This window comes from Amphiprion ocellaris, chromosome 5 (genome assembly GCF_022539595.1).
Source record: "Amphiprion ocellaris isolate individual 3 ecotype Okinawa chromosome 5, ASM2253959v1, whole genome shotgun sequence".
NCBI lineage: Eukaryota > Metazoa > Chordata > Actinopteri > Pomacentridae > Amphiprion > Amphiprion ocellaris.
This window is the reverse complement of record NC_072770.1, coordinates 16,328,596-16,355,690: the sequence shown is the minus strand read 5'-3', so window position 1 is coordinate 16,355,690 and position 27,095 is coordinate 16,328,596. Positions and strand designations below refer to the sequence as shown.

At 40.3% G+C, this 27,095-nt stretch overlaps 1 protein-coding gene across 5 annotated transcripts in view; it reads right to left on the bottom strand.

Annotated features, from left to right (window-relative positions):
* frmd4ba (FERM domain containing 4Ba) overlaps positions 1 to 24,454 on the bottom strand; it is a 42,893-nt gene extending 18,439 nt beyond the window's left edge. For 2 of the 5 annotated variants that reach the window (XM_023266584.3, XM_055010719.1), the window contains exons 1-7: positions 8,773 to 9,030; positions 4,345 to 4,410; positions 4,121 to 4,215; positions 3,868 to 3,960; positions 3,450 to 3,534; positions 2,154 to 2,210; positions 1,759 to 1,781 (exon numbers count right to left, since the gene is read on the bottom strand). In XM_023266584.3, the coding sequence (XP_023122352.2) occupies positions 1,759 to 1,781; positions 2,154 to 2,210; positions 3,450 to 3,534; positions 3,868 to 3,960; positions 4,121 to 4,215; positions 4,345 to 4,410; positions 8,773 to 8,934 (581 nt within the window). In that variant the 5' untranslated portion in view covers positions 8,935 to 9,030. Of the gene's footprint in view, positions 1 to 1,758; positions 1,782 to 2,153; positions 2,211 to 3,449; positions 3,535 to 3,867; positions 3,961 to 4,120; positions 4,216 to 4,344; positions 4,411 to 8,772; positions 9,031 to 24,247 lie in introns of those variants that run through there. The other 3 variants (XM_023266588.3, XM_023266587.3, XM_023266586.3) reach the window with 3 other exon arrangements.
* Positions 24,455 to 27,095: the final 2,641 nt, after the last annotated feature.

The window sequence follows — 27,095 nt, the reverse complement described above, 5'->3', positions numbered from 1 at the left end:
CATGATGGAATTTACTGCACCAGTTCTCTCAAAGAAGTAGAAATAAAGGAGAACACTGACAGGAATGAGAAATACAGGTATAGGACAGAGGTAGATGCAGCAGTTTAATAGCAGCATTAGATAACAGGGTGCAGTGGAGGGGTGCTGTGCTACAGTGAGAGAAATCTCGAGAAAACAACTTCATTTAGCCATTTTCTACATATTTTTCCACAGAAGGAAACAGGTTCTATTCCTAGAATAGGCCTTATATGAAACAAAACAAGTGTGCCAAGTGTTTTACAACTTAATACCTAAAAAAAACATAATCAGAATGTCCACGAGGAAATGGCTATCTTGCAAATAATAAGAAAGACAGCTTGATTTGGACAGATTCCCATTCTCACTGCTTCAACCAGATTTGTTGGCCAGTTATCTTTTATTGTGCTTTCAGAGTCAGAGCAAAGTACAGCCCATCCCCACACCCACATGAACCGAAAGTTTAGACTGTATTGTGCACTCTACAAGTCAGGGTAAAGCACTTTCAAATCAAAACACTGAGGCATAAAGCCCCAGTGAAGCTGTAATAAAGGGTAATTAATATATATCAGGTCGGTCGTGCTTGTAAATAATAAAGCGCTTAATGAGCACAAGCAGATACAGCCAAGTTGCGTTTTTCTTTTTTGCAGGAGAACAAAGGCAATGGTTTGACAAGAGGTCAAACTGCATTTTCAGCATTGCATATATCACCATTCAAAGCATACAAGCACTATTCCTTACAGAGCACAAATCTTTGTGTTTGCATAATGGACACAGAGGCCTTTAGAGGCAAAGCAAAGAGACAACACAGCCACAGGATCTGTGGCTTGGACTTGTTCAGTCACTCAATCAGACAGAGCAGTGTTTACTAATGGCAGCTAATGCCCTTCACTCCCATAGCCTGCAAAAAAAGTGCATGCCTTATCGGCAGGTCAAGTCTCTGCCAGTAAGGCCCACAATGAAAACACTATCACCACTAGTTAACAGATTATGGAGGTTTAGTACAAAATCTCCCACCAGTGTCATCGACCAAATCATGTACAGTGTTCTTGTGTTTGTACAAGTATCACACAGGCCATGTTTGTCAGGGTATGACATTTACTAAGAGATGACACAATCACAACGTCAAAAAGAACTGAGGCTGTTTTCCACATGTTGAATGTATAAACAGATTGCATCTGTTTATAATCTACAGTCTTTACAGACAACAGTGTGGCAAAAAATGTGAGTATTCTGACATTAAAGAGAATGTTTGGCCCATGTTGATGGCAGCATGCCAGCAGGGGTTCAGTTCAATGTCACAAGAGCAAAATCAAGACAATTATTAACTGAAGGAAATCCAACATAAAACTAAATCTGAGCAAGTCAAGTTGTTCATTAACAGACATCATCAATTATATCCTGACAACTGCCTAAACAACCTGGCTTCCTAGTTGTGAAAACGCAATAAACAGTTTATAGATTGTGCAGAGTTTGAATTTAAATGCAGATTCTAGTTCATGAAAATGTTTATGTCTGTGTATGCCAATATAGTAAAATATATATATATCTTTATATGTCAGTACATGTAATGTTGGAAAAAGACAAAAACACATATAGTTTAACTTAACCATTTAATGCAATTTATCCTGCATTTCTTACTCAAAACATGAGTTAAATGGAACTTCTACTTCTACTAAGACCTCTTGGGCAGACCTCAATTTCAATGAGAGTTTTTAAATTACAATACTGAAAACGTCTTACCTGGTGTAATCTCCTTTGGCCTCCTGAAAATAAGAAAACAATGCAGTTATTAATAGCAATATATGAAAATGTAGCCCTTACTGAACTGACCAGTATGCTAATGTTAGCTACCTGAACAATATACACAAAGGTACCGTTACACGACTAAACGTCAACAGATTTAATCTAAGTGGGATTTAATTTTACTCATAACTAAAAGCTAACACCGTCTCGAAGTAAAATCTTGCGTTAGAGGTTAAAAATATTCCAAATCTTCCGTTTTTGTTGACAATAGTTCCTACCACTGCTCTCTCAAGGGACAACTGTTTTCAAATGTTGCGTGCTGTCTTCATTCACATTTGCGGGTGAGTGAGAAAAATTCTGCCTAAAAACGGCTGCGACAAACTCCTTCTTACCTGCAATGCGAACGCAGCTAACTTGAAAACATTCCCACTCTCCACTTCGATGGTCTCCTGTTGTAAAAAATACTCAAAATTGGCAAGGGTTCTCACAAAACATACACCAAGTGCAGCCTGCCTGAAACACTTGACTTAAGAGAGGACCTTCCCGTCCCGTACCTCGGTCCCACCGTTACCGACTGAACCACTGCTGCAGAGACGATACGGTGTTTAAAACTGTCCCCGACGATAATTTAATGCGTTTTTAATCTCCCAAGTTACTCTGAGGTTTACTCTAAAAAGTAAAACACACACCGGTGCATACAAAGCCCGGTTGAAGACCCTGCATGAAGTTATTGCCCCTTCGGTAAAAGTGGTACGGTCCGAAAGCAGGTTCAACAGTCTCCGTCTCCCATGGTGACCAGTCTGCTCGCCCCGCGAAAAAAACTGCACTGCAACGTTTGATCGCATGCTGCCTTCTAGTGCTCCTCGTATATTTGCTCATCCCTCTGTCCTCCCGTAACAGCTCCCTGCCCACTTCAACAGTAACACTCTTTAATATATTTTTTCCTCTCTTCCCATAGTTCTTTGTTCTGTCTGAATAAATGCAAAATAAAAACATATGACTTGGATGGCATCCTCACTAACTTAGCGTGATTTGGAAAAATTCCCGGCAGTTCTTGAAAGCATCATCTGCCATCCTGCTTGAGACCTCAGTGGCATGTAGTTGTGTAGTGTGTGATCTTAAGGACTGTGCGAAGGATGTATTTGTAAGTTTTAGGGGAAAAATCAGACATGTACACACTCAAAAATGAGCATTTTCCCAAAATAAAACATCAACATAAAGAAATGCAAAAAAGAAACAAGAGCAGAGTATGTGAAGTCAATAAAACAAAAATATAATACCTATAAAGAAATACAACGTTTCTGTAATTTCAAACAAACATTAAAAAGCCTCTAGGCAAAGTTGTAAGAGATTAATATAGTGCTAGAAAAACATGCATGTGCAATATTTTAAATATTTAACCATTAGTCAAGTAAAAAAAACGAGTTAAATATAAGTAAAATAGGATACTTGTCATTACACAGTAAAAGCACATTTTACGTTTATGCTTATACTGTTTCTACTTATGTTTATATTTTTAGGACACTTTTTTTCTACTTATGTTTATCTATATATTCTGTATTGATTATTAGTCAGAGAAGGCTTCTATGCATAAGGATATTGTATGCAGTCTATCTGTAGCTTCATTAAATACAAAATCTGGTTATGTAAGACATATTTTCATTAAATGAATGTTTAACAGCACTTACATTAAACACTAAAGATTTAGCGTTCAGGAAGAACAGCTCCACCGTTGTGTTCTCTTTCAAGAAGGTGATCCTCTCAATATAAAACCTGTGAAGAGTTTATTTTGAAATCGAAGGTCAGTGCATTTCTGTCAGTGTTTCAGCATTATATACATGATCATGCTCAGTATAGTAATGTTTGGCATGCACATAACAAGGCTAAAACTGTGTTTCATTACTGCCACCTGCTGGTTACAACAGGTCAAAGATTCTAAACAGGCCATCTTAATACAACAAATTGCCCTTAAAAAAGACACTGATTACACACAGCTTTTTTGTATATGTAAAACAAGGAGATTTGTATTAGTCATTATAGGCTGGTGTTTCCGATAAGCACTCTGTTATTCCACATTTGGCGAGCTTTAGCAGGGAACGGACTCACCTTACAAGGAACTTGAGCTCCAAAGGCCCTGAAGTCTTAGAGAAGTCATGATCGAGGACTTTACGATCCAGCTGGAGCCAGTTATTCTGTCCACTTAGCAGATATAAAAGAACAAATCATATGATGCAATATTGTTATCTTCATTATTTTTTCCATCCCCCTCTGTCTTTCATCTTCATTCAAATAAGAACAACCTTTGAAGCCAATTCATCTTGTACTTGTTAAGATGTTTTATGTAAGGAAGTGTACTTACGTGTCATCTATGAAGCACAACCCAAAGTATTCCTTCTCCTTCAAGTTAAAGTGTGAGGCCACCAAATCTAGCAGCTCACGGGACAACAGCTTGGGCTGGGAAGTTTAGGATAAAACATAGGAGCAAAAAACACACAATAAAGAATTAAAGAAGGCGGAAAACAAATGTGCATGTGAGACAGTTCCACTCCCTGACGATGAAACTTAAAAATGAATCAAAGGTACCTGAACCAGCAGCTCCAGCTGCCTGCCATCGAGGAGGTGAACCTGGCATAGACGGCCCTCTGTCATCTGCAGGAGGAAAAGATGATGTTAGAAATGACAACTCCTGCAAGATCACATTGCATAAGCACAGGCGTAGTCTCCACCTCCACCTCCACCTTTCCTCTCAAAGCCAGTCTTCCACTGTGTCTGCCCTGGGATAAAATGCCTCCCTGTTTTCTAGGGAGTCGAACAGTGACTCACCTCAGTGTCATGTTTGTCTTTGTGCTGAATGAATAGGTAAGAAGAGCCACAAGGCAAGTGTCCATATGGGACCCACGCTCCAAAAGATCAAAGCCATTACGAGATCAACCACCTCATTTGTGCACTAAGTATTTTTTAAGACACGAAGCTGCAAAATTTCTGCCATAAATCAGCTCTTTCCTAACCTCAAATCTTTTGCTACTAGTCCTTCATACACGCTATTGTCCATTTCACCCACACATCCTTCCTCTACATCAACACTGGTCTAATGAAAATCACGAAAATGTCATCAGCCCAGGTTTTCCTCTCCTCGCAAGAAAACACAACGAAAAGACAATGAAGTCCTGGTCCAGAGTTTAATTGAATTCCCACTCTATTGTTTACAATGAATGGCATAAAGATTCATTCTGGTGCAGTCAGCAGAATTACCTCTCAGTGGAAGGAAAGGTAGAATATTATTGTTATGATGAATCACAATCTAGTCATATTACAGAGTGCTAAGCTATTCCAACACGCCCTTTGTAACACGTTGAAATATTGTGAAATTCTAAGTATTGTACCATTGTGGATGGTGACACTATTCTGTCTATTCACCTGTTTTCACACGCTATATTTAAGAGTTGTACAGTGCAGCTCCACAGTGAAAATCCACCTTTGCATTTGTGAAGTTTTTTTTCAATCAGCCCTTCTATCTCTAATCCAAAGTTAAATATGATGATTAATATAGTTCTGTACAGTTAATATAAAGCAACCACAAGCAGCAGGTTAGCTTAGCTTAGCACAAAGACCGGAAACAGAGGGAACAACTAGCCTAGTCTGGAGGTAATTCCACCTGCCAGCACCTCTAAAGGTTAATGAACATTATTTATTCTTTCAAACATTGCAAAAAATTTCACTTAAAAGTCTTTTGTTGAATGCCACATCATTGATTAAGCAAGTGTCATATCATTATCTTGATTATTGTCTTAAATTCCTTTTGTGCAATTTGACTGGCAGGGAAACGATCATAATTATTCAATTTATATTATTGTTTCCTCAGTCCCTGTTTTAATTCAGTATTTCATTTATGACATAATGTTTGCATTTAATTTCACAATGGTTTGTTCCATTTTCTGCAAAAAAATAAACTATTTCCAAATAACTTGACAAATGCTGTAATAACACAAACATCGAGCACACAGTGGCTTTAATGCATTAAAAGAATGCCTTGTAGTGGTAGAAAAAATTAGTACAAAATTTAAAAAAAAACTGCAAGAAAGCTGCTAAGTCTATAATTCTACAAACCTTCTTTGTTCCAGTTACAGTAGTGACAGCAGTACTTTACTACTGTTTGATCTCAGGAATCTCAGTGCCAAGAATGTGACTGGATGCTTTTAGTTGCCAATGAATGTGTTCAGGATGGTTTTTTCTGTGACTTCAGTGAACAGTATGTGCCATCCAACTAGTTGGTCTCAGGGTTGGAAAGTGAGGGTCACGTTAACATCCAGTCATTGTGACCGCAGGGCGAGAAAACGCCTTCTGGTGTGGCGTTAAACTTCAATCTAGCAGCACATGTTGTTCTCGGCACCACAACAGAGCTGCCATTTCACTTTTTATATAGCACAAGCTACTTTTCCACTTTGTTGTTTTTCAACGCCCTAAACCTCAGTGAGATTTATGCTTCTTTGGGCAGAGCTGGACTTCTCAACAAAGTGCTGCATTTGCAGTCACGCTAACTTGGTGTTATGCTAACTTTTGCTCTGAAGCACCACATTCTAACATCATACCCACTTCTTCAACTGCATGTCCAAGTATGTAGTGAGCTGCACAGTGGGGCGGTTTTAAGCTTCATATCTCAGTGGTCCAGAGGCGACAAGAAACTTAGTAACGGACAAAAACCAGGGGAAAAAAAGAACTACTGAGCCTTACCTCAATAAATTCACAACTCAGAGGTATTTGTCTTGATAAGGAGAATTATTGTGTCCGACAGTAATTTCCATCGTTTAAACAGGGATTAATCACTACAGCAGACCTCTCCTGAGTTGTTGTGGTTATCTAGGCCACAATCCTTCCAAGAGCTTATCTATCAATGCTGTATTGTTGTAAACCAGTGACATCAAAACACAGAGAAAGGGACAAAGGCCTTCAGTTAACAGTCTGATTGCAGCCAGTCACTGAACTTTAGATTCACCCTTAAAAACTGTGCATGTGACTCTAAATCCTTTACCCCCAAGTCTTTTCTCTGTGTGCCAATGCATAACCAGCTTCGAAAGAGTATATAAAGCATAAAATTACACTCCCTATAATGGTGTATATTCACACCATATTCGCAAAACAAAAATCACGTACATACCACTAACAAAGCTCCACCATCCACTTTTTTTCCAAAGACTGACAGAGATCACTGCCATAAGTTCAGCTGAAGTCAGGACCTGAGCTTCAGAAAAGGGTCCCTGATGATAAAAAGGAAAGGTCACAAGTCACCCCTAAGTCAGGGAGGTCATCCCCTGAAGCCGTGTCATTACAGGCAGGGAGCCCTGATGCTGCTTTCTTCACATGACCTCCTGCTCAGGCTAAACTGAGGCCACCCTGCAGGTCTGCAGCCTACCGCTGCACCCATTAACTCTACACTGTAAGAAATACCTGTACATTAACAGCAGTAAGACTGTATATTTTAACAGCAACTGTCCTTAGAGCATGATTTACAGGTGTGCTTCTGCTGATTAACATATCTGAATTGTCTTGTTATCATGTGATGTGATAGCTGGCAAGTGTTTGCCTATGCTTGTGAAAATGTAATGAAATCAGAAACTTGGAAAAAAAATCTGATCTATCTCTTTTATTTTAGTTCTGTATTTTTATGGAAATGTGAAAAATATCTGAGTTCAGAAAAATCCGTAATCACAGAAGACTTGCTTGAAAATCTTTTTAAAGTGTTATTGTCACTGTAGGTAGATCAGCAACTCACAGAAAAGTTAGTTTGTAGAGAGTTGACAAAAGAGTATTTTTTTTAATCAGGCAGAATTAACACAATATTTCTATTTCTACAGTTACAGGAAAAAGTCCACTACGTTTTCTGTAATTTAATGTTATTTATAATATTTTTTTGTTTTTATATTATACATTTATCATTAAAAACGAGAAAATTCCTATTTTTAATTATGGAAGGACCATTGAATATTACTAAACATCTTTTTTTTTTTTTTAAATAAAATGATAGATTTACCTTTAAATAAAGAAAAAAAAGTCCTGTTTTTTTAGTTTTTTGCTGTTGTCATTGTTTTTTTCACCATTTTTTAAAAAATTACCAGACAAAATCCAGATTATGAGCAGCCTGTACTTTTCCTGCTGTTCTAGAAGTGGCTAAATGAGTTGATGAGTAACTGAACAAATGTATGCAAAGCTGAAGAAAGAAACTCCTTACCTAATTGCAATTTTGAGGCGTTTCATATGAGTGCATCCATTCATGACACTTTATATTTCTACTTTGCTACATTAAAGACAGAAATAATTTTACTTCAACCCCGACAACACCAACATTTGTGCCGACCACATGTTAAATCACTACTAATATAATATTTTATGCTGCCGCTGTACTTTATTTAATACAATGAGAAAATCAGCACTTTGGTTTATTATCATGTTGTTCCTGAGAACCGATTCTCAGAGAAAGCAGTGTCAAGTGTTCCGTGTAGTTTTAAAAGATGTCAAAGAGGGAAATTTTTGTTGTTATACCTCCACATGACAGCATATTGGGAAAACATAGAAACCTGATCCCTTTCAGGTTTACACTGAAGGCTTGCGAGGAGGATCCCTTAACCACACAGACAGCGTTCAGGTGTTCCAGCAACAATGCATTTCAAAGACAACTTTGAAAGTTCTCCTCGTCAGCCAGACAGTGAGATCAAACGGCTGGTCACGCTGCTTTTCAAATGACTACCATATGTGCAGGGAGAAGGACCCTTGTTAAAAAACAGACTCACCAAGAGGCAGCCTCCACACATTCATGCATATAAACACGTGCATACAACTAATAAGCCATATGAGGAAAAACACTGACTCACTTCACTCAGAGGAAAGTTAAGCCATAAAAATTCAATTCAGTAATTGATCACAAATGTTGTCAACCACTAAAATCTGCTACATCTAAACTCTTCTTTCTTTTCACAGCCATTATTGCTGCTGCCTCTGCTTAAGGAGCTCTCATACCTGGTAGCATTTTCCAATCCTGAACCAGGCTTCTAGGAAGCGTCTGCATGGCATCAGCCCACGGTTGTACCACCTCCTCAGCGTCTGGTGCGCCAGGCTCCAGACGAGCTGGCTGCTCGACGCCACCAGGTCCTCCATTCCACGTATAATGCGCACAGCCATGACTTTCTCCTCTGCTGCCTAATATCTACTTCTACTGATGACACCTCTCAGAACAAGAGGAGGTGATCTGCAGGCCACTTTGTTTTGCTTCAGAGCAACAAGCTGAAAGGAGCACACACACTGGTCTACTATGTCTCCCCAGCTGATGTAATGGCAGTGAGAGTCGGCGCTCTGGAGAGGCTGGAGCGGAGCAGTGTGCCTCGGGCTCGGTCCTGGGCCTCAGTCCAAAACACTGTCTCATAGAGTGCAGGGGAGGGCAGGACAGAACCATGAGGCCCCTGCTGCAGAGGCTCCCCTCCACATAAACACACTTGTATACAAGCAGGGAAACAAACTCCGGCTCGCCACTCAACCTCTAAAGTCATAAATACTTTCCTCTGCGGCTCACAGTAATATAATGTTGAAGATGCTTTGTTTTGTGAAGGGGAATGATTTCATCTTTTATATTACTGTTTTTATTCCAGCATGTTTTTCAGTTTCATTGTCTAAAAAAGGGTGTGGGAATGGTCTGTCACTTTGTCTGGGTTATGGGAGCAATTTCCTGAGGAGACCAGACATTCCCACCCATTATATTCTGCAGAAACATTAAAAATAATTGGTTCTATTTGGATCAGCACGGTTGGTAGAACTGACGAGGCAAAAGTGAAACCGGTGGCGGGAAACCATTTAGGGAGGCTTTGAGATGAAAATGCAGAGGAAAAGCTGCTGCGAATCCAAACCAGACGTCTTCCTTTTTGAACATCTGCAATTAATAACCAAATGTCGCGCACACGCAGAACACCTGATTCAGACAAACAACTCTGAGAACACTGAAAAAAACAATACAGAAGAAAGTGATGGAACAGCTCACAGCGGTGTTGCAGTCCATCTGGAAACAATATCCGCCTGTTTGTTTATGTGACCCCAGTTTCCAAGATTGCTTAAGTGTGCACAGTCAACACGGCGCTGTTTCATTGAACATGATCAGCGTAACTGTCTCAGAGCATGCAGACTGTGATCTCTACATCTGCAATAATAACACAGAGGAAGGGTGTAAGCAAACGTAAGAGAAGCAGGCCTGAATGTTTTATGCAAACAAAAAAAACCAAAAACAAAACAAAATAAAAAGCAGGAAGGGTAAATCCTGTTTTCTGCCTCATCAGCTATTACTGAGGATTCATGTGGAGCAGATACATCCATCTCCCAGTTACAGGATTGTGTGCAGTCATCCTACGCAAACAAACATCAGCAGGATTCGTCATGCATCCAGCCAGTTCATGCGTGCACGTAAATCTATTCGCATGTTGGAAATAAACACATCAATTACTGTGCCTGCGGAGGCAGCGAAGAAGCTACATCGAGCAGCTGTGACATTGGCCTTTCACAGAAAATAGAATTAGAAGCAATTCTCCAGGAAGCGTGTGAACGTGCGTCATCCAGGCACAAACAGTACTGTACTTTTAAAGTAAAAGGTTTAAATAGAAGATCAATACCACAGCAGAATATATGCTAATCTAAGACAACCAGCTGCTGGCTGTAACTTTAAATATATCAGCATGCAGACAAGAAGAACTCTTGGCAAGAAAGTGAAAAGGTGTATTTTCCAAAAATGTTGGACGATACATTTAAATGTATGGAAAATAAATCCCAGCTTCTCTCAGGCTGAAAGTGAGTTTTCTCTATGTATATATTCTTAAATACCATAATACATACATCAGAGGGTCTCTGGAAGAGATCTAAACATAAAACAGAATAATAATGTAAAGACTTTACCCAGGTAGAACAACAACTGTGCTGTTACTGTACTGAACACAGTTCCAGGGAAACAATTTCATTCCTCTTACGTAATTCTAAAGCCTTTTCAAAGTGCTAAAAAGTGTCCTAACAGGATTACATACTCGTGATGCTGTAATCCAGTAATGCATGAACCAGATGTATCTATTTCTGGAGGCCAGAGACACGTTCTGAAGGTATAGATGCAGCCTGACCATGATAAACACGGACACACGAGTACGGCCACAGCTGCCTGCAGCGACAGTCGAACATATGGTGGACACAAGCTGCTGTTGATCACACACATGATCGCCATGTGTGTAAAGGAGAACAGCATGTTCTGGTCCACATAACGTTAATACATACACAAGGTCTATTGCATCTGTAGCACAGATTTCTGAGATACAAATGTGCCAACTTTCCACTTATTTTAGAACAAATGCTTTGCAGATAGGCAGTGGAATTCTCCAAAAACTCCAAAACAATGGTCATTTAGCAATATTCGTCTGAACTCTAGCTTCAAAATAAATGGTAGATACAGGTAATATGTATGTACGTAGACTGCAAAATATATGTATTGAAACAAAACTATATTTCATGGTAAGGACATGCAGGAATTGTGTTTGCGGCAAGACACTCACATGCACACTTCTTGTGAACACACACAAAACATATGCAAAATGCCTGCAGGAGGCAGATGATCCGAGTTGGTTTCACACTCTGGAGTTTCACACAGCTGAATACATTGGAAGAGGTGACGACCTCAGCTCAAATCATTCTGTGGGAGTGTACGATCACGGGGGGCATCCCAGGGGTAAACGCTTATTAACTGTCTGCAATAAATGAAAAATTCCTTCACTGTGAGCTGCTGAATGCTCTAGTTAGCCGTTTACAAGTGTCCGTATTCAGTTGCAGCTTAAAAGCTATGCAGTTTCTTTACCTATTGATATGAATGTGTCCATATTGCATGTACTTTCTCATTAAACCTTTATTAGCGCCTTTTATCCACATGAGGACAGTGAAACAGTGCATGACATATTATGACATTATAAATGGTGAATATGTTGTATGAAGGTTGCCTAGTTGCACATCCAGCAGACAAGGAGCAACATGAGCATCCTTTTAGGCTTTTTTTTTAGTATCTACTTCCTTTTAGCCCTGCCTCGGTCTTCATCAACTATGTTTGGTCTTTTTAGCTGCTATTTAATTAAAGATGAAACACTGGGTTTGTTATGAGACTTAACTGTCTGCATTAAACCTTAAAACACCCCAAAAGAAGTCTGATTCTCAAATTTCCCTGTCCTTCAAATTTAGAGCATCCAGCTCTTTAGCATCTATCACTGATAATATGTGTATTCAGATGCCTTTGCAACAGCCAACAGTTGAACACTGCAACTCATGAATGTAATATAACCTACATTTTAGTGCAGTTGCTTATGCACTCCCAACAATTAGACTAATCCGAGTCAAAAGTTCATTGTGATTTTGTGGTCTCTACCAGCTCTTGAGGGAAATATCTGGCTCTTAACCAGATAAATGCAGCACCATCTTCACCATCTAGCTGCAATCTTTGGCTATGTAGCATTGACAGTTTAAGACGATTGGTTTGTTAGTGCTTTTTATTTCTGCTGTGTATGAAAGAGAAACTGGTTGATATAATGATTGGGGACACAGACAGTACAGTTGGGGGTCATTAATCAAAGCAAAGAGCTACAGGCTGAAAAATATTGATTATAGCAGGTTTAGTTGCTGTGTTAAATATCAACCCAGCAAAAAAATGTGGGTTCCTTGTCTCCTGGTGATCACAATGACAAATTCACATTCAGATGTTCACAGTTTTTATGTCAAACAAGCTGTGTTTTGTGAGGTTGTTTTCAGATAAAATACTCCTAAATATCATCTGTTCAGGACAGTAAAAGATGCATCTTATTCTGTCTCTCAGTGTCCACCTCTCTCCGCCTGGCACAGCAGCCGTCAACATGACCTCACACGGTGGTCCATCACCCTCTCTGATGTCACTCTGGTGTCACTCCATTTCTCTACACAAGTCATGTGCTGCACACAAGACTCTGCTCACTTAGAGACTCATTCTTTTCAAGCTGTTGTTACACTTTCAGCCTCAGGCAGAGCACAATCAATTGCTGTCAAAGTGAAGTGGTGGCTGACATATTTAGCGTTCACGCTGCAGTGCCCCTTTATAGCCAGCAGATGGGGAAATTGAGTGTCACACAACCCTGGAGGCCAAATGGAAGAAATAGTTTTTGTGCTGGAAATGGTGTGGTAAATTATTCTGTCCAGAGGGTTTTCCTGTTACCTTTACACCAATGTCATGCCCCTTCGCCTAATATAAGGGCCTCATTTCACTTGTGACGCCTGGTTTGGAAGTTTAATAAGAGTACAGACAGGCAGGCTGTTACAATTTAGCTCTGTTCTGTCCCAGAAGTCAGTGTTAATAGGTCTGAATCTGTTGAGAATACAAGGCAGAGTGTGACAGGGGTAGCCACGCTGCCAAGATCATCATAGTTTCGTGTCCCCGGGCACATTTCAACGTGGGATGGCAATTACCATGTACAGTAAGTGGTAGATTAATAGTCTAAACGGGGAAGGTCTCCCAGTGATCATAGCAGAGCCTGAGCAGGGCAGGGAAACAGCTGTCATCCACACGGGTCCACAGCTGACAAGTTCTACCACATACTGAGACTGCAGCTGACACGCTGAATGGAAGGCATTCTGGACTGTATGTCTAAAACACACACACACATGCAGGATGGTTCACTCCCACTTATAAAGGTCTTTCCTCACACGATCCTGCCACACGCTTGTCAAGCTTCCTGACTGTCACTTGTAGTTAGAGAAGGAGCAGCTGTCAGAGGTCATGCTGTCCTATTGGAAGATGATTTGTAATCATACATCATAGATGAATAGATCAGGTTCATGATACATGAAAGAAGGACATTTCTGGTCACGCATAGAATATGTTCTAGTTTTCAATAGGCTATGCAGATGCAGGCTTCATGTATGAGTATCTTGTAAATGAAAAATCATGCAGCTCGTCTTGTCTTCTTGTCTCTTTTTTAATCTCCCAATGACACACTCTGTGAGAGCAATAAATCAAAAGGAACTAGATTTTTTAAAAATGCGTCTATCCAAAGGGCCTTTACAATGAACAATCAAGCCAGCCAACGAGAGGCTGCCATTTTACATCTTGACTGAAATTGTCACTGCATCTGTTTAAGACACCACAAGACATCTTAATTACAGCCAATTAACACCATGTGATAGAGCTCCATTTGGCAAATGAATGGCGAGACAGAAAAGCTTTTCGCGTGTGTTCAGGCGGTACAGTCAAGCCTGGCTTTGTGTGGCAGAGGCAGGGGGGGTAGAAGAAGAAAAGAAGGCTGGGAAAGAGACGAGGGCCTGGAGCTGCTGGCTGCCACCGTGCACCTATCGGCGTGTCGGCTGCGTCTGGGGATTCGTGGCCATGCAGCTCTTTGTGCTGAAACAGGCCGGCGCTCATGGGCAGACTTGAGGCCACAGGCCATGACAAACCATGTGTGTGCATAACCCAGATGCTCTAAAGAGGAGGAGGTCAGGGCGGGGGGAGGGTGGGGAGGGGGGCAGAGGCTGCGGTGTCAGCCAACGGCCCTGCAACTGTCTGCCGCCACAAAACGCTGGCCCGAGGGATTGTGAGTGACCAGATTTGCCGAGACGTTTCTTAGTAGGAGCATGAAGAGCCAGTGTCAGAAGTTTTCAATATCATATGCAAGTGATGGAAAATGTGAATGGTCGCAGTGCACTTCTCCACGGGCATCGCAGTGAAACAAAGATAGAGCGAGAGATGAAGTAAAGGAGGGGGAGGGGAGGAGACACTACCAGTCTGTAATGAGCCTTCAGGCGACACAGGGGGTGAAGTTATTGAAAGGAGGAAAAAGCCCCACATATTATGAGATAAATAACTGGATTAATAAAACTGTCATGCACATAAAATAAAGACTGTTTGAAGTATGATGTTTGAGAGTGAAGAGTATTTAAGGTACAAAACACATTTGTGAGATACCGATCGTTTGATTATCATTGCATCTATTGCTGTCTTCGCTAAAATTGTTGCAATGTTGAAAATGCCATTATAGTTTCCCAGAGCTTAATATGAGGTCTTCACATTGTTTAGATGCTCATTGGCTGTGTGTAGTACAAATCTTCACATATGTAAAGCAGGAGCTAGTGACAGCCTGTTTTTACAGACACTGACAGATGACAGACAAGGTTTTGAATATTAACATATATATTTGGTAGCCATCTATGAAATAGTTTCATTTTGCATAGTTCTGGACCAAAGTAGCAAACTGAATGGCCAGTAAAATTACATTGCCATTTTTAGAGCTGTACTGCTCTAGCATGACTAAAAATAGGATTCAAAGGATTTTAAAGCTGTATTGTCATATGCAGCATTAACTATGTACCAGTCCAATGAAATTTGTCTTTGATTAACCCATTTGCAGAATATACTCATTCAGATCATACTCATAACTCACATTTTCTCATACATACTGAGGGTAACGAATATTAAAATACAACAACAGTGCAAAAGTTTGCTTTGCAGTGAAGTGGTGCCATCAGATTTGTGAATATTCACTTTATTTATTCACATGTTGTTCATTGGCTCTTGTAATCTGATTTCAGAACTAAGTCCAGTACTCATAATCTATTTTTATCAGGTTTAATCTGACACCAAAAATTGTGCACTTGACACCTGTGATTTCATGAACACTGAAAACCCTTTCAGGGTTACACTCCCTTCAGTTAAACCAATGCACTTATGTACTGCATAGACACACTGAAGTCGCTAATCCTGTCAGCGATTAGTGGACTTCTGGTTGTTGATATCTGCATCTGCATATCTGAGGCCCGCTGGCTTATCACTCTCAATCCAATTTACTGAATAGATAATCACATCAGTTATATGGTCTTATCTGGCTACACAACACATGTCGGAGACACCGCAACAGATGTGCAAGACCAATGTACACTTCTAGCTGCTGTGCTGTACACACACACAGCAGAGTCTGTGTGGCCACTTTTACATGAAGACCAGTGGTCTTATAGGAATACTTGCTGCCACTGTCCTGTCAGTTTAAAGCCACCAATATGGTAGACAACCTCTATTTTTATCCCACTGTATGAAAACAGGTGCTCTGAATGGGATGAAAGCTCTCAAAGGTGCCGGCATAGTCAGAACGATTTCATGAAATACCATGATTTGAAGGGAGGGTGAGTTCACCGGGAGTCATGGGGATTTATAAGAAGATAGAGCTTGTAGAGCAAAGAGTCTCAAAACAAGGCATCTGGACTCGCTTTACTGCTGCAACTGCTGCTGCTATGATGTCTAGTTCAATGCTTTTACTGTTTATATGGTCACATTCTAAAACAGCTGCTACACTGCAGATGGAAAACATGTCTCATTGCTTTTCAATATTTTAGTGGTTAGAAAAGACATCGCATGCAAACAAATTAAAATTTTAACTAGACAAATATTCAGAGTTGCTGTGAAGACAGAAAAAATCTCCTATCTGCTCTGTGTAAAGACAGTCTGCAGTTCAACCAAAAACTCTCAGAATTTTTGTCATAGGTTGCATCAAGGACAGCAGAATTTCCAACTGTTTACTGTTGACAACATTTTAAATGAGACATAGTTTAATATTTAATAAAGGGATTTTGATTAAATATCACAATTTAAAACTCAGATATGGTTAAACTTTGAAAATCCAATAATCCAATATGATGATGTTTCTGTTTTTCCCATTTCTCGCTCTGATGAATGTTGCAATTTTGGTTTTTTTTTTTTTTCACAGATATCATGCCTTTGAAAGCCACTGGCAGGTTTTGAGTGTTAAATAACTTGATGTAGTGCGACAGCTTAACATGAACTTGTCTGACCCTAGTTTCCTTCAGCACTGTGGTATGTTTTAGAATTTTTCAACTCATTGTCAGAATGTTAAGACCTATAACTTTGTTAAACATTTTATTCCTCTCTCACTGCTCTCAGTGAGTTCAAAGCAACTTGCAGCAGGAAACTGCTTGGCAGACAGAGTTGGCAACAAGAGAGTGAAAATCACTGTCAATCTAGATAGGATAGAGAGCCACACATTATTATCAGAAGTGGGTAGTGAACAAAACAGAGGTAAAAAGCGAGCAAATATTGGAGTTAAATCTTTATAAGCTGGTATGGAATGTCACTGTTGTGTCTGCAGCTTTTTCTACAGCAACAAAAAAGAGCCTAATTTAATCTACTGTGTACTGTTAATTATCACTGGTGTAAAAAGCAAAATAACTCCGATTATCTACTGTGAGTGAAATATTTCATTTGATTTGGTGTTTTGGTCTAATTATTGATAGCTGACAGCCCAGTAGTTTGAGGCCATCTGTATTTGTTAGCAGTATGCATGAAAGTTTATCTGGAATTAGTAATACCAAAGGATTGTGACATGGCCTAAGGAAACAATCTTTCCATTCAAATGCAGTATATGAATTATGACAAGTGTGAAGTGAAAATTATTTGTTTCACACATGCAACAACTGCTTTCCTAGTACATTAAAATGCACAATCTATTTGTTTTTATAATTGCTCGGCCAGTAGTTTATGATAAATGTATGAGAAATAATAATACAGCATAAAATGCCCACGGTGACTTCGTCAAATTACTCAGTTTATGTGACCAAACACCAACTTTAACATTTGTAATGACATAGAATGCATAAAAGTAGCAAAATTTGCTTGCTAATTTTACTGAAATTATATTTCAGTTGTCAAAGTTCTATGTGGTTTCTGTTGATAAACTAATCATTAAACATTTTCAAAACAGAGCCTGGTCTGAAAGATGTATTTAAATGTATTTGCACAAGTATGAACACCACTTGTCATGTCCAGTCCAACAACCGCTGCCTTGTCCTGGGGACACTCAGTATTATCTTTCCTCCCAGTGCGCTCAACACCTGTTGTGATTGCACAGAACCTCCAGATCAGCTTTCTACAAGTCCAGTCCACAGCATCGCCAAACGTTCTTTCATTTCTGGCTAACGACTGACTGTGGTTAAAGGGGCTAATACTGCTGACAGACACCTTAAGTTGTTACTTGGCAGGCCTGTAAGTGTGACCATCACGTGCGCTGTTGATACAATAGAGTACAGTAGGTGAAAGGGCACACTCATGTAGGACAACCTCATGTATTTCAAAGGGAAGTGGGCAGGTCTCTTAGCAGCACAATACAACCTCGAAAAAAACCCCTCTAGATCAAAGACGGCTTTTTCTATTGAATTACAGGTTTTCCCATGACACCGTTTCCTTGTCATTGTGTCACGAGAGTCTTTCCTCCATGTTGCGGCTAACATGCAGACCTTTATCCCTGTCAGAGAGCTCAGCCTGGCCTGTCTGAGTGGACCAGCAGGGTGCTCGGTTTCGGTCCACAGGGCAGGTGATAATGACTTCCCTCCCCTCCTTGCCCCTTCCCATCTCCAGCTGCAGTGGTGAAGGTGACTGCAGCTGGATGATTTCTGTCTTTCCAAACTGCAGGGGATGTGAGCGGTTGTGAGGATTGTGAGCAGCTAGTGTGTATCAGGCCAGGTGGAGGTGTTGGTTTCCCCTATTAAGCCGGTGCAAGAGGAAGCTCAGGTGACACTCCATTAATGATGGATGCTAACCCAGCCTCCATCTCTGTCTACTAGATGACACCCTATAAGCCCTCTGTAGGTCCACTGATGATACAACCCAAACAAAATTTACTTATCGAGGTATGCTTCCGAAAAAAAAATGGCACACTCAACTCAACAGGAAATTACTTTGTGGGGGGTTGCGTGATTGAGAGCATTGCATATTCACAGAAGTCTCCAATGTGTCTCTTTACCATGCCTCCATCCCTTCTGGCACTAAATGCGTGAAACACTCACATGGGGTTTTAAGAGCTGAGCAGTATTGATCACTGTGGATATGAGGCCGTAGGGTATGTCTGCTGTGGAAGCACGGTTGTTTTTTCCAGCCTCGACACCATGTACCTCTCTATTTGAGCCTGAGAGGGTAATAATAGCAGCTCAGGCCCTTTCTATCCGCCCCTCCTCTTTTACTTTACACACATGGGCCGTGTGGGGAGTCTCATTCTGATCATTACCGTTCAGGCTTTCTAGCATCCCCTCTATATCCTTCGCCCGACAGCTCTCCTGGTGTGTGATCTGTGTGTGGTATGTATTTAAGGGTGAAATACAGGAAAATGGAGAGCGTTCGCAATGGATGGATGGATGGATGGATGGATGGATGGATGGAGAGAGGTTCACGAGCGGCATAATTTGAGGAAAGACCACTCCCCCTCCATCACTCCAAAAACCTCCTAGGCAGGCTGAAAGCAACACAGGCAGAGGAGGAAGGTGGTGGAGGGCTTTTGCTTTGTTGTTATTTTCATTTTCTCAGCCTCACAGCAATTACATCCCAGTCTGAGAGACACGTGAAGAGGAGGAAGAGGAGGAGAAGGACACAAACAAAAACAGGGGTTTTCTGCTCTGGAGTCTAACGCTGCATAGATCTGTTGAGTTCAAGGTTCCCTCCATTGCCTCAGGTTGTGGGTGAACCCAGCAGGAGGATGTGCTTCGTTTTCTTGGATCCGGTAGCGCTTCTACATCTCACCTGCCCACCTGTGCCACAGTGTACAATAATTTTGATTTTAGAAGTTGGGAACACTAAGAAATCCAAGGTGGTGGGAGGAACACAACAAGACTTCTAAATACAACAGTTATATTTTAGAAAAAAAATACCTTTTTTGTCTTCTTGGTTTTATTCTTATCCTCAACATGTTATTCAAATATGTTTTACACACAGATATAAGTGTTTACATCTGTGCAAAACAAACTAAATATCAACTAAAAGCCTTTATTTCACCACTTTTGCCTTCAGACATAATCAAATGTAAAAAAAAAAAAAAAAAAAAAAAACAACGGACATTTCTTTTGTGATGATTAACTAAAAATATCCCAGGTTTGTGGTCGACAATAGAGAGCTGAAGTCCAGTCACAGTTCCACTAACATGTGTAGCACCTCAGTGCAGCCTCTTTCACCAGAAGTCTGAAAACATGACACGTGTTCCAAGGATTTGTGCTCATATTCTGGCATAAATGAGCATTTATTATCTTGCTTATGGTTCACAAATAGAAAAAAAACTCAACAAAACAACAACACTGATGACATTTTCCAGCAATATAACATGCATCATTGTAATATGTTTCTCAATTATCTGTGCAACTCGCTCAGAAAATACATTTATATTCAACTAATGTGTTTTCCAAATCATGCTGTGTAACCAAATATAATCGCTAGCTGGATTACATAAACATCAGGCAATGATTTTTCCTCGTCTAACCACGATGTCACATGTACCAAATATAAGGTACTGAGAGGAGTTGAGGTGGATGTGGGTGTACAAAACACAGAACTGTGACACCACAAAACAGGGTTCACATGCAGAGTTTTGTTTAGTGGTTTGGACAATGTCACTGTCAACTTTCTCTGTATCAGCCAAAACCTCAGTCATTTTCTGTCCTTGACCAAAAACAGGTAGAAACTTACATTTTACTGATACTTTGAGAAACATTTCATACACTGTTGTTAACAGCATTTCATAGTTATGTTCATAAAAAGTGTAAAGCTGTTACAATAAGCTGTGCAGAATGGTCTATAAAACAGGGGTTATATTGCTGATATCCAACCATTTTTCCAGCTTGTCCAATGTAATCACTAATGTCATCGACAAGACCTTTAATATGCAGCGGTGTAGGATTTAGGGAACTGCATCACTATGTAAAAACAGACACATTACATAATAAACAATATTATATCACTTCTGGGATAAGGGAATGAATCTGTGAGGAGAACTAGTCTGACAGGAACTTTGCTTTCTAGCAGAGGCGTTGAATTATGTGAACCTGTATTAAAACCCTAACCTGAGACTGTGTCACATATCCTAACTTCTGAGATAAACTGCTTATATCATGAAAAAGGAAGCACAGTTTTCACAATAAAACATTTTATTTTTATTTATTGATTTATTTATTTATTTTTACTATAGATAAATAATGATGTGTTGCCAACTACCTGTTTTACCTAATTTGTATGGGTTGTACGAGTATAAACCGCGCACTGTTGGAATTGTGATTAATTTCCTTCTAACATTCCCCTGAGACACAAGGCTTTTACTCTGAAGTGTCTGGGTCAATAGCCACTGATACACATGGATAACCTATAAATCCATCCTTGTGTCCATTCTTTAAATAATTCATAAGGAGGTGGGCTTGAACGCTGCATTTTTAGTGGAATTTGTCCACAAACTGTCAAGTATCTGCCCTTAAACAGATTGGAGCTTGTTTTAATGCAGTCTCTTTTATCTAAATGATATGGAAACTGGCTCCCAGAGGAATTGCCAACCAGCTGAGAGTCGCTCTCCAGGGCTGATGCTTGCTTATTCTGCCGTATTCTGAGGGGAAATAAACACAAGCCACCTCTGAGCATCATTATTCACTATAGCCACACATTAAAGGACCAAATCCCTTAGAAATCAAACAAAAAGCAATAGTATCTTTGTTGCATAAACTCTTTTCACAAGAGAATCGTAAATTTTGAAACACACTGTGAAATTGCACAATGTCTGTGTTCTGTGTGTGAAACTAAGGTCCAGACTCTTTGTTTTATTGAGGATGTCCTGTCTGAGAGGACAAAGCAGACATGAAACAAGGAAAGGAGATGTAGTGTCTGTACACTGCTGAGCTGGTTCACAGCCAATGAGGAACAGATTCCTGTTGACACAACTTTCGGTGTTTGCAGTGATTATGTTACAGAAACCTCTACAGCCACTGAGGACATTTACAGCAAACACTGGCCGACTGAAGTTTGTGGTAAAAAAAATTCTCATGTCTAAATCATTTTACTAAACACAACCTTTTCACTCAGATGTCCCCCCTGGTTTGAGGATCTGAATTGATTTCTACTGCTAAGCCTATAGATTACTGGTGACCCACAAACACATTAACCAGAAAACACTCCACTGCCTGGCCCTGAATTAGGCCTCCAGCATCAAGCCTGAAAGTGCTAATCCACAATATCCATGTTTTTGTACTTCTGACAACTAAGCACTCGGTGCACTGCTGTTTTTGCCTTTTATATCCCCTGTCAATCAAAGAGTATGACACCGTTTTGCTTGGAATTTCTGTGTAAAATAAAATGAAAAAGTTACATTTATAAGCAGCAGAAAACACCCTTACTCAAATTAAAGGAGAATTCCAGGTGATTTTAACCAGATGTATTCCATTATTTAGACTATTGTGGCTTGACTGTGCATCATGCTAACTTTGCACTGTCACACTGTCTCCTTTGTAGTAATGATTATGGGAAAAGAGGAATCCCAAAAAGAAGCATCTATTGGGGCATCTAGCACAAGCTCCCTACTGTTTTCTGAAAAAAGTGATTTTTGTGTGAACATTTAAAAGGTATTTGCCAATTTAGCCTGTAGACTGTTTTGTACAACTCCTCGTTTCCACTAATGTCTACTATGGAGGTGGAAGGTGAAAAGTTAGCATGACCTGTACAGTCACAATAACTATATTAATTGAAAAAACAGCAGGTTGAAATATACTTGAATTTTCTTTTGACGGAAGCCATAACTTAATGTTTAACCAACAGTACTTCAGCATTTAGCAGTAGTTGCTACCACCAACTTTACAGATCATGTTCAGAGGCCTCAAGGTCTCAAAAAATATCCCTTATGATGCCATTAGAGTCCTAATACTATGATCAAGTGTTTGTAGTGCTTAAGTCAGAGTACTAAAGACTGAAAGTCATAATTTCTTGGCCCCTGCTGCTTCAGATTTGACTGGTTTCTCTCTAAATCTGTCCCTTATATATTCCCAAACTTTATAGAAGTGAAATTCAAAAACACCGGAATACCTCATTAAGTTACTTTTAGGGATATTTTGTACTGTTTGAACAGTGTTCCTCCTTCAAAATACCTTTCAGACATACAAAAGCTTTTATTTGCGTGCTATAGGTTAAATTAATCTATAAATTAACAGAATGTGTAAAGTGAGTTGACTTAACTTGGAAGGATTCCCATTTACATTCTCAGCTGTCACGCAGCGCACTTTGATCAAAAGCTCAATCTTTTTGCCAGGAGGAAATCAGTGAGGAGAACCAGTCTGGCAGGAACTTTGTTTTCTAGCAGAGGTGTTGAATTATGTGAACCTGTGTGACAACTGTATCACATAGCCTAACTGATAAACACTCTCATTCAAATCTATGCAAAGAGCATTATAATGTAGATGTGTGGGAAAGAGAGGAGAAAAATGCTGATAAAGAACTTCTAACACAAAACATTGGCCTTGAGGAGAGGTGGGAACACTTCAGCAGCTCAGGTCACACTGTCCAGGTTGTCTGGATGAGATGTTTTAATCTTGTTTACCCTTTTAAAGACTGTCTTGTGTATGGATAAGGTTCTAAATGGACCATGATGGGCAAACGACTCCTGTGTGCAGAGCGGAGCGTGAAGCGGCGTTGGAATATTCTGAGGGTTAATAGCTTTATTGAATCGGAAGCGCTGACCCCATTAAAAGCAGCTGAACATCCCAGACTAAAGTCAACACAAAGCAGCACTGCCTTTGCAGTTTGTCTCTGTGCGTCAGAAAGAGAAAGAAAGACAGCACATGTTGCTCTCATGAGGCACAAATCCAATAAAGTCACCTATACAAAGCAGTGCTGTGCCTTTGTTCTGCATCACTCTTACTGTCGCTGAGTTCTCTCAGGACATGGCTGTGTCACAACAAATGAATGGCACTAAAAGCAGGGACAGCCTCGTGGTGCGTCACACTCAATTACTATAATTTATGATATGTATTTATGGAGCTGCTTTTGGAAAGTATTTTTGTTTGTTGCCAAACCACTGCTGTTTTTCATGGTCTGAGGTGACACAAGACCCATACAGGATATCACATGGCAGCCATGCTGGCCTCACCAGCCTTTGTTTTGTTCAGGAAACAGGATATTCACATGGAGGAGAGCCCACCAGCTGACCACAGAGTTAGATTTTCTAGAAAAGTGCATGAAACTGTGTGCCATCCTTTGTGTCTACAGGTGATCAGCAGCCATGAGAAACTTCTGCACACCTTTCTGATCAGCAAGACACTCATGTTGACATGTCAACAGGTCAGCATCCAGCTGACAGTCAGCAGAAGTCAGGTGAAACACATGTGGGCTACGGAGTTTATGGGATCCAACTGCATGATCAAACAAGAGCATAAAATATACTATACACACAGAAATAGCTCCAAAAAAAGTCTGCATTCAGAGCCTGAAAATGGCTCAAACACATGTTTTGAGGTACTAAACATAGAGCAGCATATCGAAAATGCAGGGTAACAAAACAAAAAGGTTACAGGTGACCACACCACCTGATGTTATTAAGAGAAGACTGGTTGAAAATTAAGCTCTAATTGGCCGTTTGTGTACAAAAAACAAACAAACAAAAAAACCGCTTCTCACCTTATGTCTTTTGTTGTGCACGATCGCTCCCACTTTATTGTCTGTCCGCAGCCGGCACCGGTCACTCCAACACAACCGCTTCTCCTGTCAGAAAGCCGAGTTTTCCTTCAGAATGAGATGGTTGGTTAGAATAAAGAACCGCTTCTGCACAGTTCATCGGAGCAAAGTCCAGGAAGGAAAGCTGCTGTCTGTTCGGCATAATAACAGAGTGAGTCTCATCCATTCACACTCCCCGCCTCCTCCTCCTCCTCCTCCTCCTCCTCCTCCTCCTCCTCCTGCTGCTGCTTCTCCTCTCCTCCTCCTCTTCGCCACCTTCCACAGAGGCAGGACGGGACAGATGAGTTTCCCTCCGCTGCTGCCGCCTGAGCGCACCGCTGCTGGCCAATGGAGGAGCGCTCTCTGCTGCGTAAACGCACCACTGCTCTGCAGAGGAGTCAAATAAAAACAGAACACGGTCAGACTACTGAACGCGTCCAGGTTAGGGAATAGAAGAGGCAATTATTTATCAATTCATAATGGCAAGTTGAGTGTTATACTATAACTGAACATTTATACAAGGCTTTATATTTGTCTTTGTTCCAATAGGCCATTTAAGAGCACTGGTAGTGAATCAGTGTCTTCACACAAACAGGTCATGGACACCACATGGCGACTTTCCCATCTGTTAACAGCATTTATTTATTTATTTATTTGTACCTGAAGCTAATCAAACACAAAAGATTCACAAATGTAATGCAGCCTAGTTAAGCTTAGTTAAAGTATTTTGTTTCAGTGAACATTATTAATATTCTTTGTATCCCATTGTTCAGTTAATGGATGGGGTTATATTTGTTTGAGAGAGAGATTAAATATGCATATTGGCACAATATCACCACTGCAACTTCTGAGTCAAAGTATAGGTAAAGCTGCACCCGTCAGTATTTCAAATGAGCAGTAGATCGCATAACACAGGTAATAAAAAACTGATCATTTTTAGTGATAAATTATCACAAAATTATCCCCAAACTGCTGCATCACAGCTCAGGTCAATGGAACGTTTCATCATCTTTCACCCTGTTGTTTTGGTTTCCAGGCCAGCAGATTTACAGCTTCAATGTTTTGGTTGATTCTCATTGTTTTCATGTATGTCATTTCCTGCAGCAAGTAGCTGATTTTAGCAATAAGAACTTTACACATCAAATGACAAATACACAAAATTAGCAACTAACTCATTGACTAGAACAATGTGTTAAAAGAATGCTAATGCTGCTATGTAACTGCTGGATGTGTAAATGGGCAACTATTTTCTCATACATTTATTATATACATCCCAGTGAAGTGATAAAATGTCAGTATTGAATTTAAATCTTATCATATTGACTATCTATCTATCTATCTATCTATCTATACAATATTTTGAATAGAATTTATACTGAAATCAAACGTGTAATTTACAAGACATGGGTTTATGAACATTACATGTTGGACATATTGTGGACACCAGTGACAGCACTATACAGGGAAGGAAAGGAGTGTCACACTGTTGTGGCTTTATGGTAGGCTGGACAATGGAAAAACCCCGTAATCCACAGAATCTGCAGGAGAAAGGAAATGGGAGGGATGAAACTGTCCATTTTATTATGAGCCAGTTGAACCGAGTGTCAGGGCGGCTACAAGGTGACGTTCCCTCGGCTATCTCACCCGTGCATACACACGGAGGAGAGAACAAAAAAAAAGAAGAAGAAAACAAAAGCTGGGTCCTCATGTATAGGGGACGGCCGGCTGTGTTACTGGAGCTAAATGCTTACTTCGAAAACCTAAATGAGTCACCCCGGGGACAGCCCCCATCCCCCTCCCCATTTGTGGGGATTTCTGCGAGGCCGTGATTAGGTTCACCCCAGTGCCATGTGTGCACCAAGTACCACAGCTCCCCCTCACATGCACACCAAATCTGTGCTTGGCCTGAGCTCCCGTTAAGATTAGCCCAGGAGCTATTGTTCTGATGACACTTCCTATAAGCTATATTCTCATTATGATAATACATTAACAGCTTTGCATTACTTGGTGATTTAGAAAATATATCTACTTCTCTGCTGGTCTGCTGCAAATTATGTGTAACGTAAAAATACGAAGTATAGATGGAAAAAGGAGAAAAGTTACATTTGCATCATGTACACAGATTTTTGTCTCTTAAAAGCTAATATTAAAATCGAAACAAAACAACTGAGTTGTGGCTTCATTTAAGCAACTGAGAAAACCAGAGAATGCAAACAGTTCAAATATACCTGGATTTTTGTTTGAGACGAAGGAGGAAACTATGAATTGAACCTACAAGAGGATTATGTTGTGCTCGTGAACAGATGTTAACATGGAGAGGTCTCCCCTCTTGAGAGTGGCCCCTGACTGACTGCCACACTGTCCCACACTCATTGGCCTATTGTCAATGTGCATCCTGTCCTCTGAGTCTTTACTTGCATATTGCCCCCACCCCCTCTAGTACAGATTAACTCTGCCCCCCTACCACCAGCCTTGACCTTGATGGACTGGTAATGTCATCCTCCTTTGTGCTCTGACAGACATTAACTCTTTGCCTACTCTTTTGACTCCTTCTGAAGCGAACTTCTTTGCATTCATGAATACTTTGAGGTAAACAAAGGCGGGATGACAATAAGAAGCATCAACAATAAGTGAGCGCTGACCTCCATCTCATCTTCTCATCAGACCTTCAAGCAGGTCAGCTGTTGTGCCACCAGTCTTCATTCTTCTTGATATCTTGGTCATTTCAGTGTGTCCTTAGTGTTTTCCAGGTCAGGATGAGTGTGTGTGTGTGTGTGTGTGTGTATGTGTGTGTGTGTGTGTGTGTGTGTTA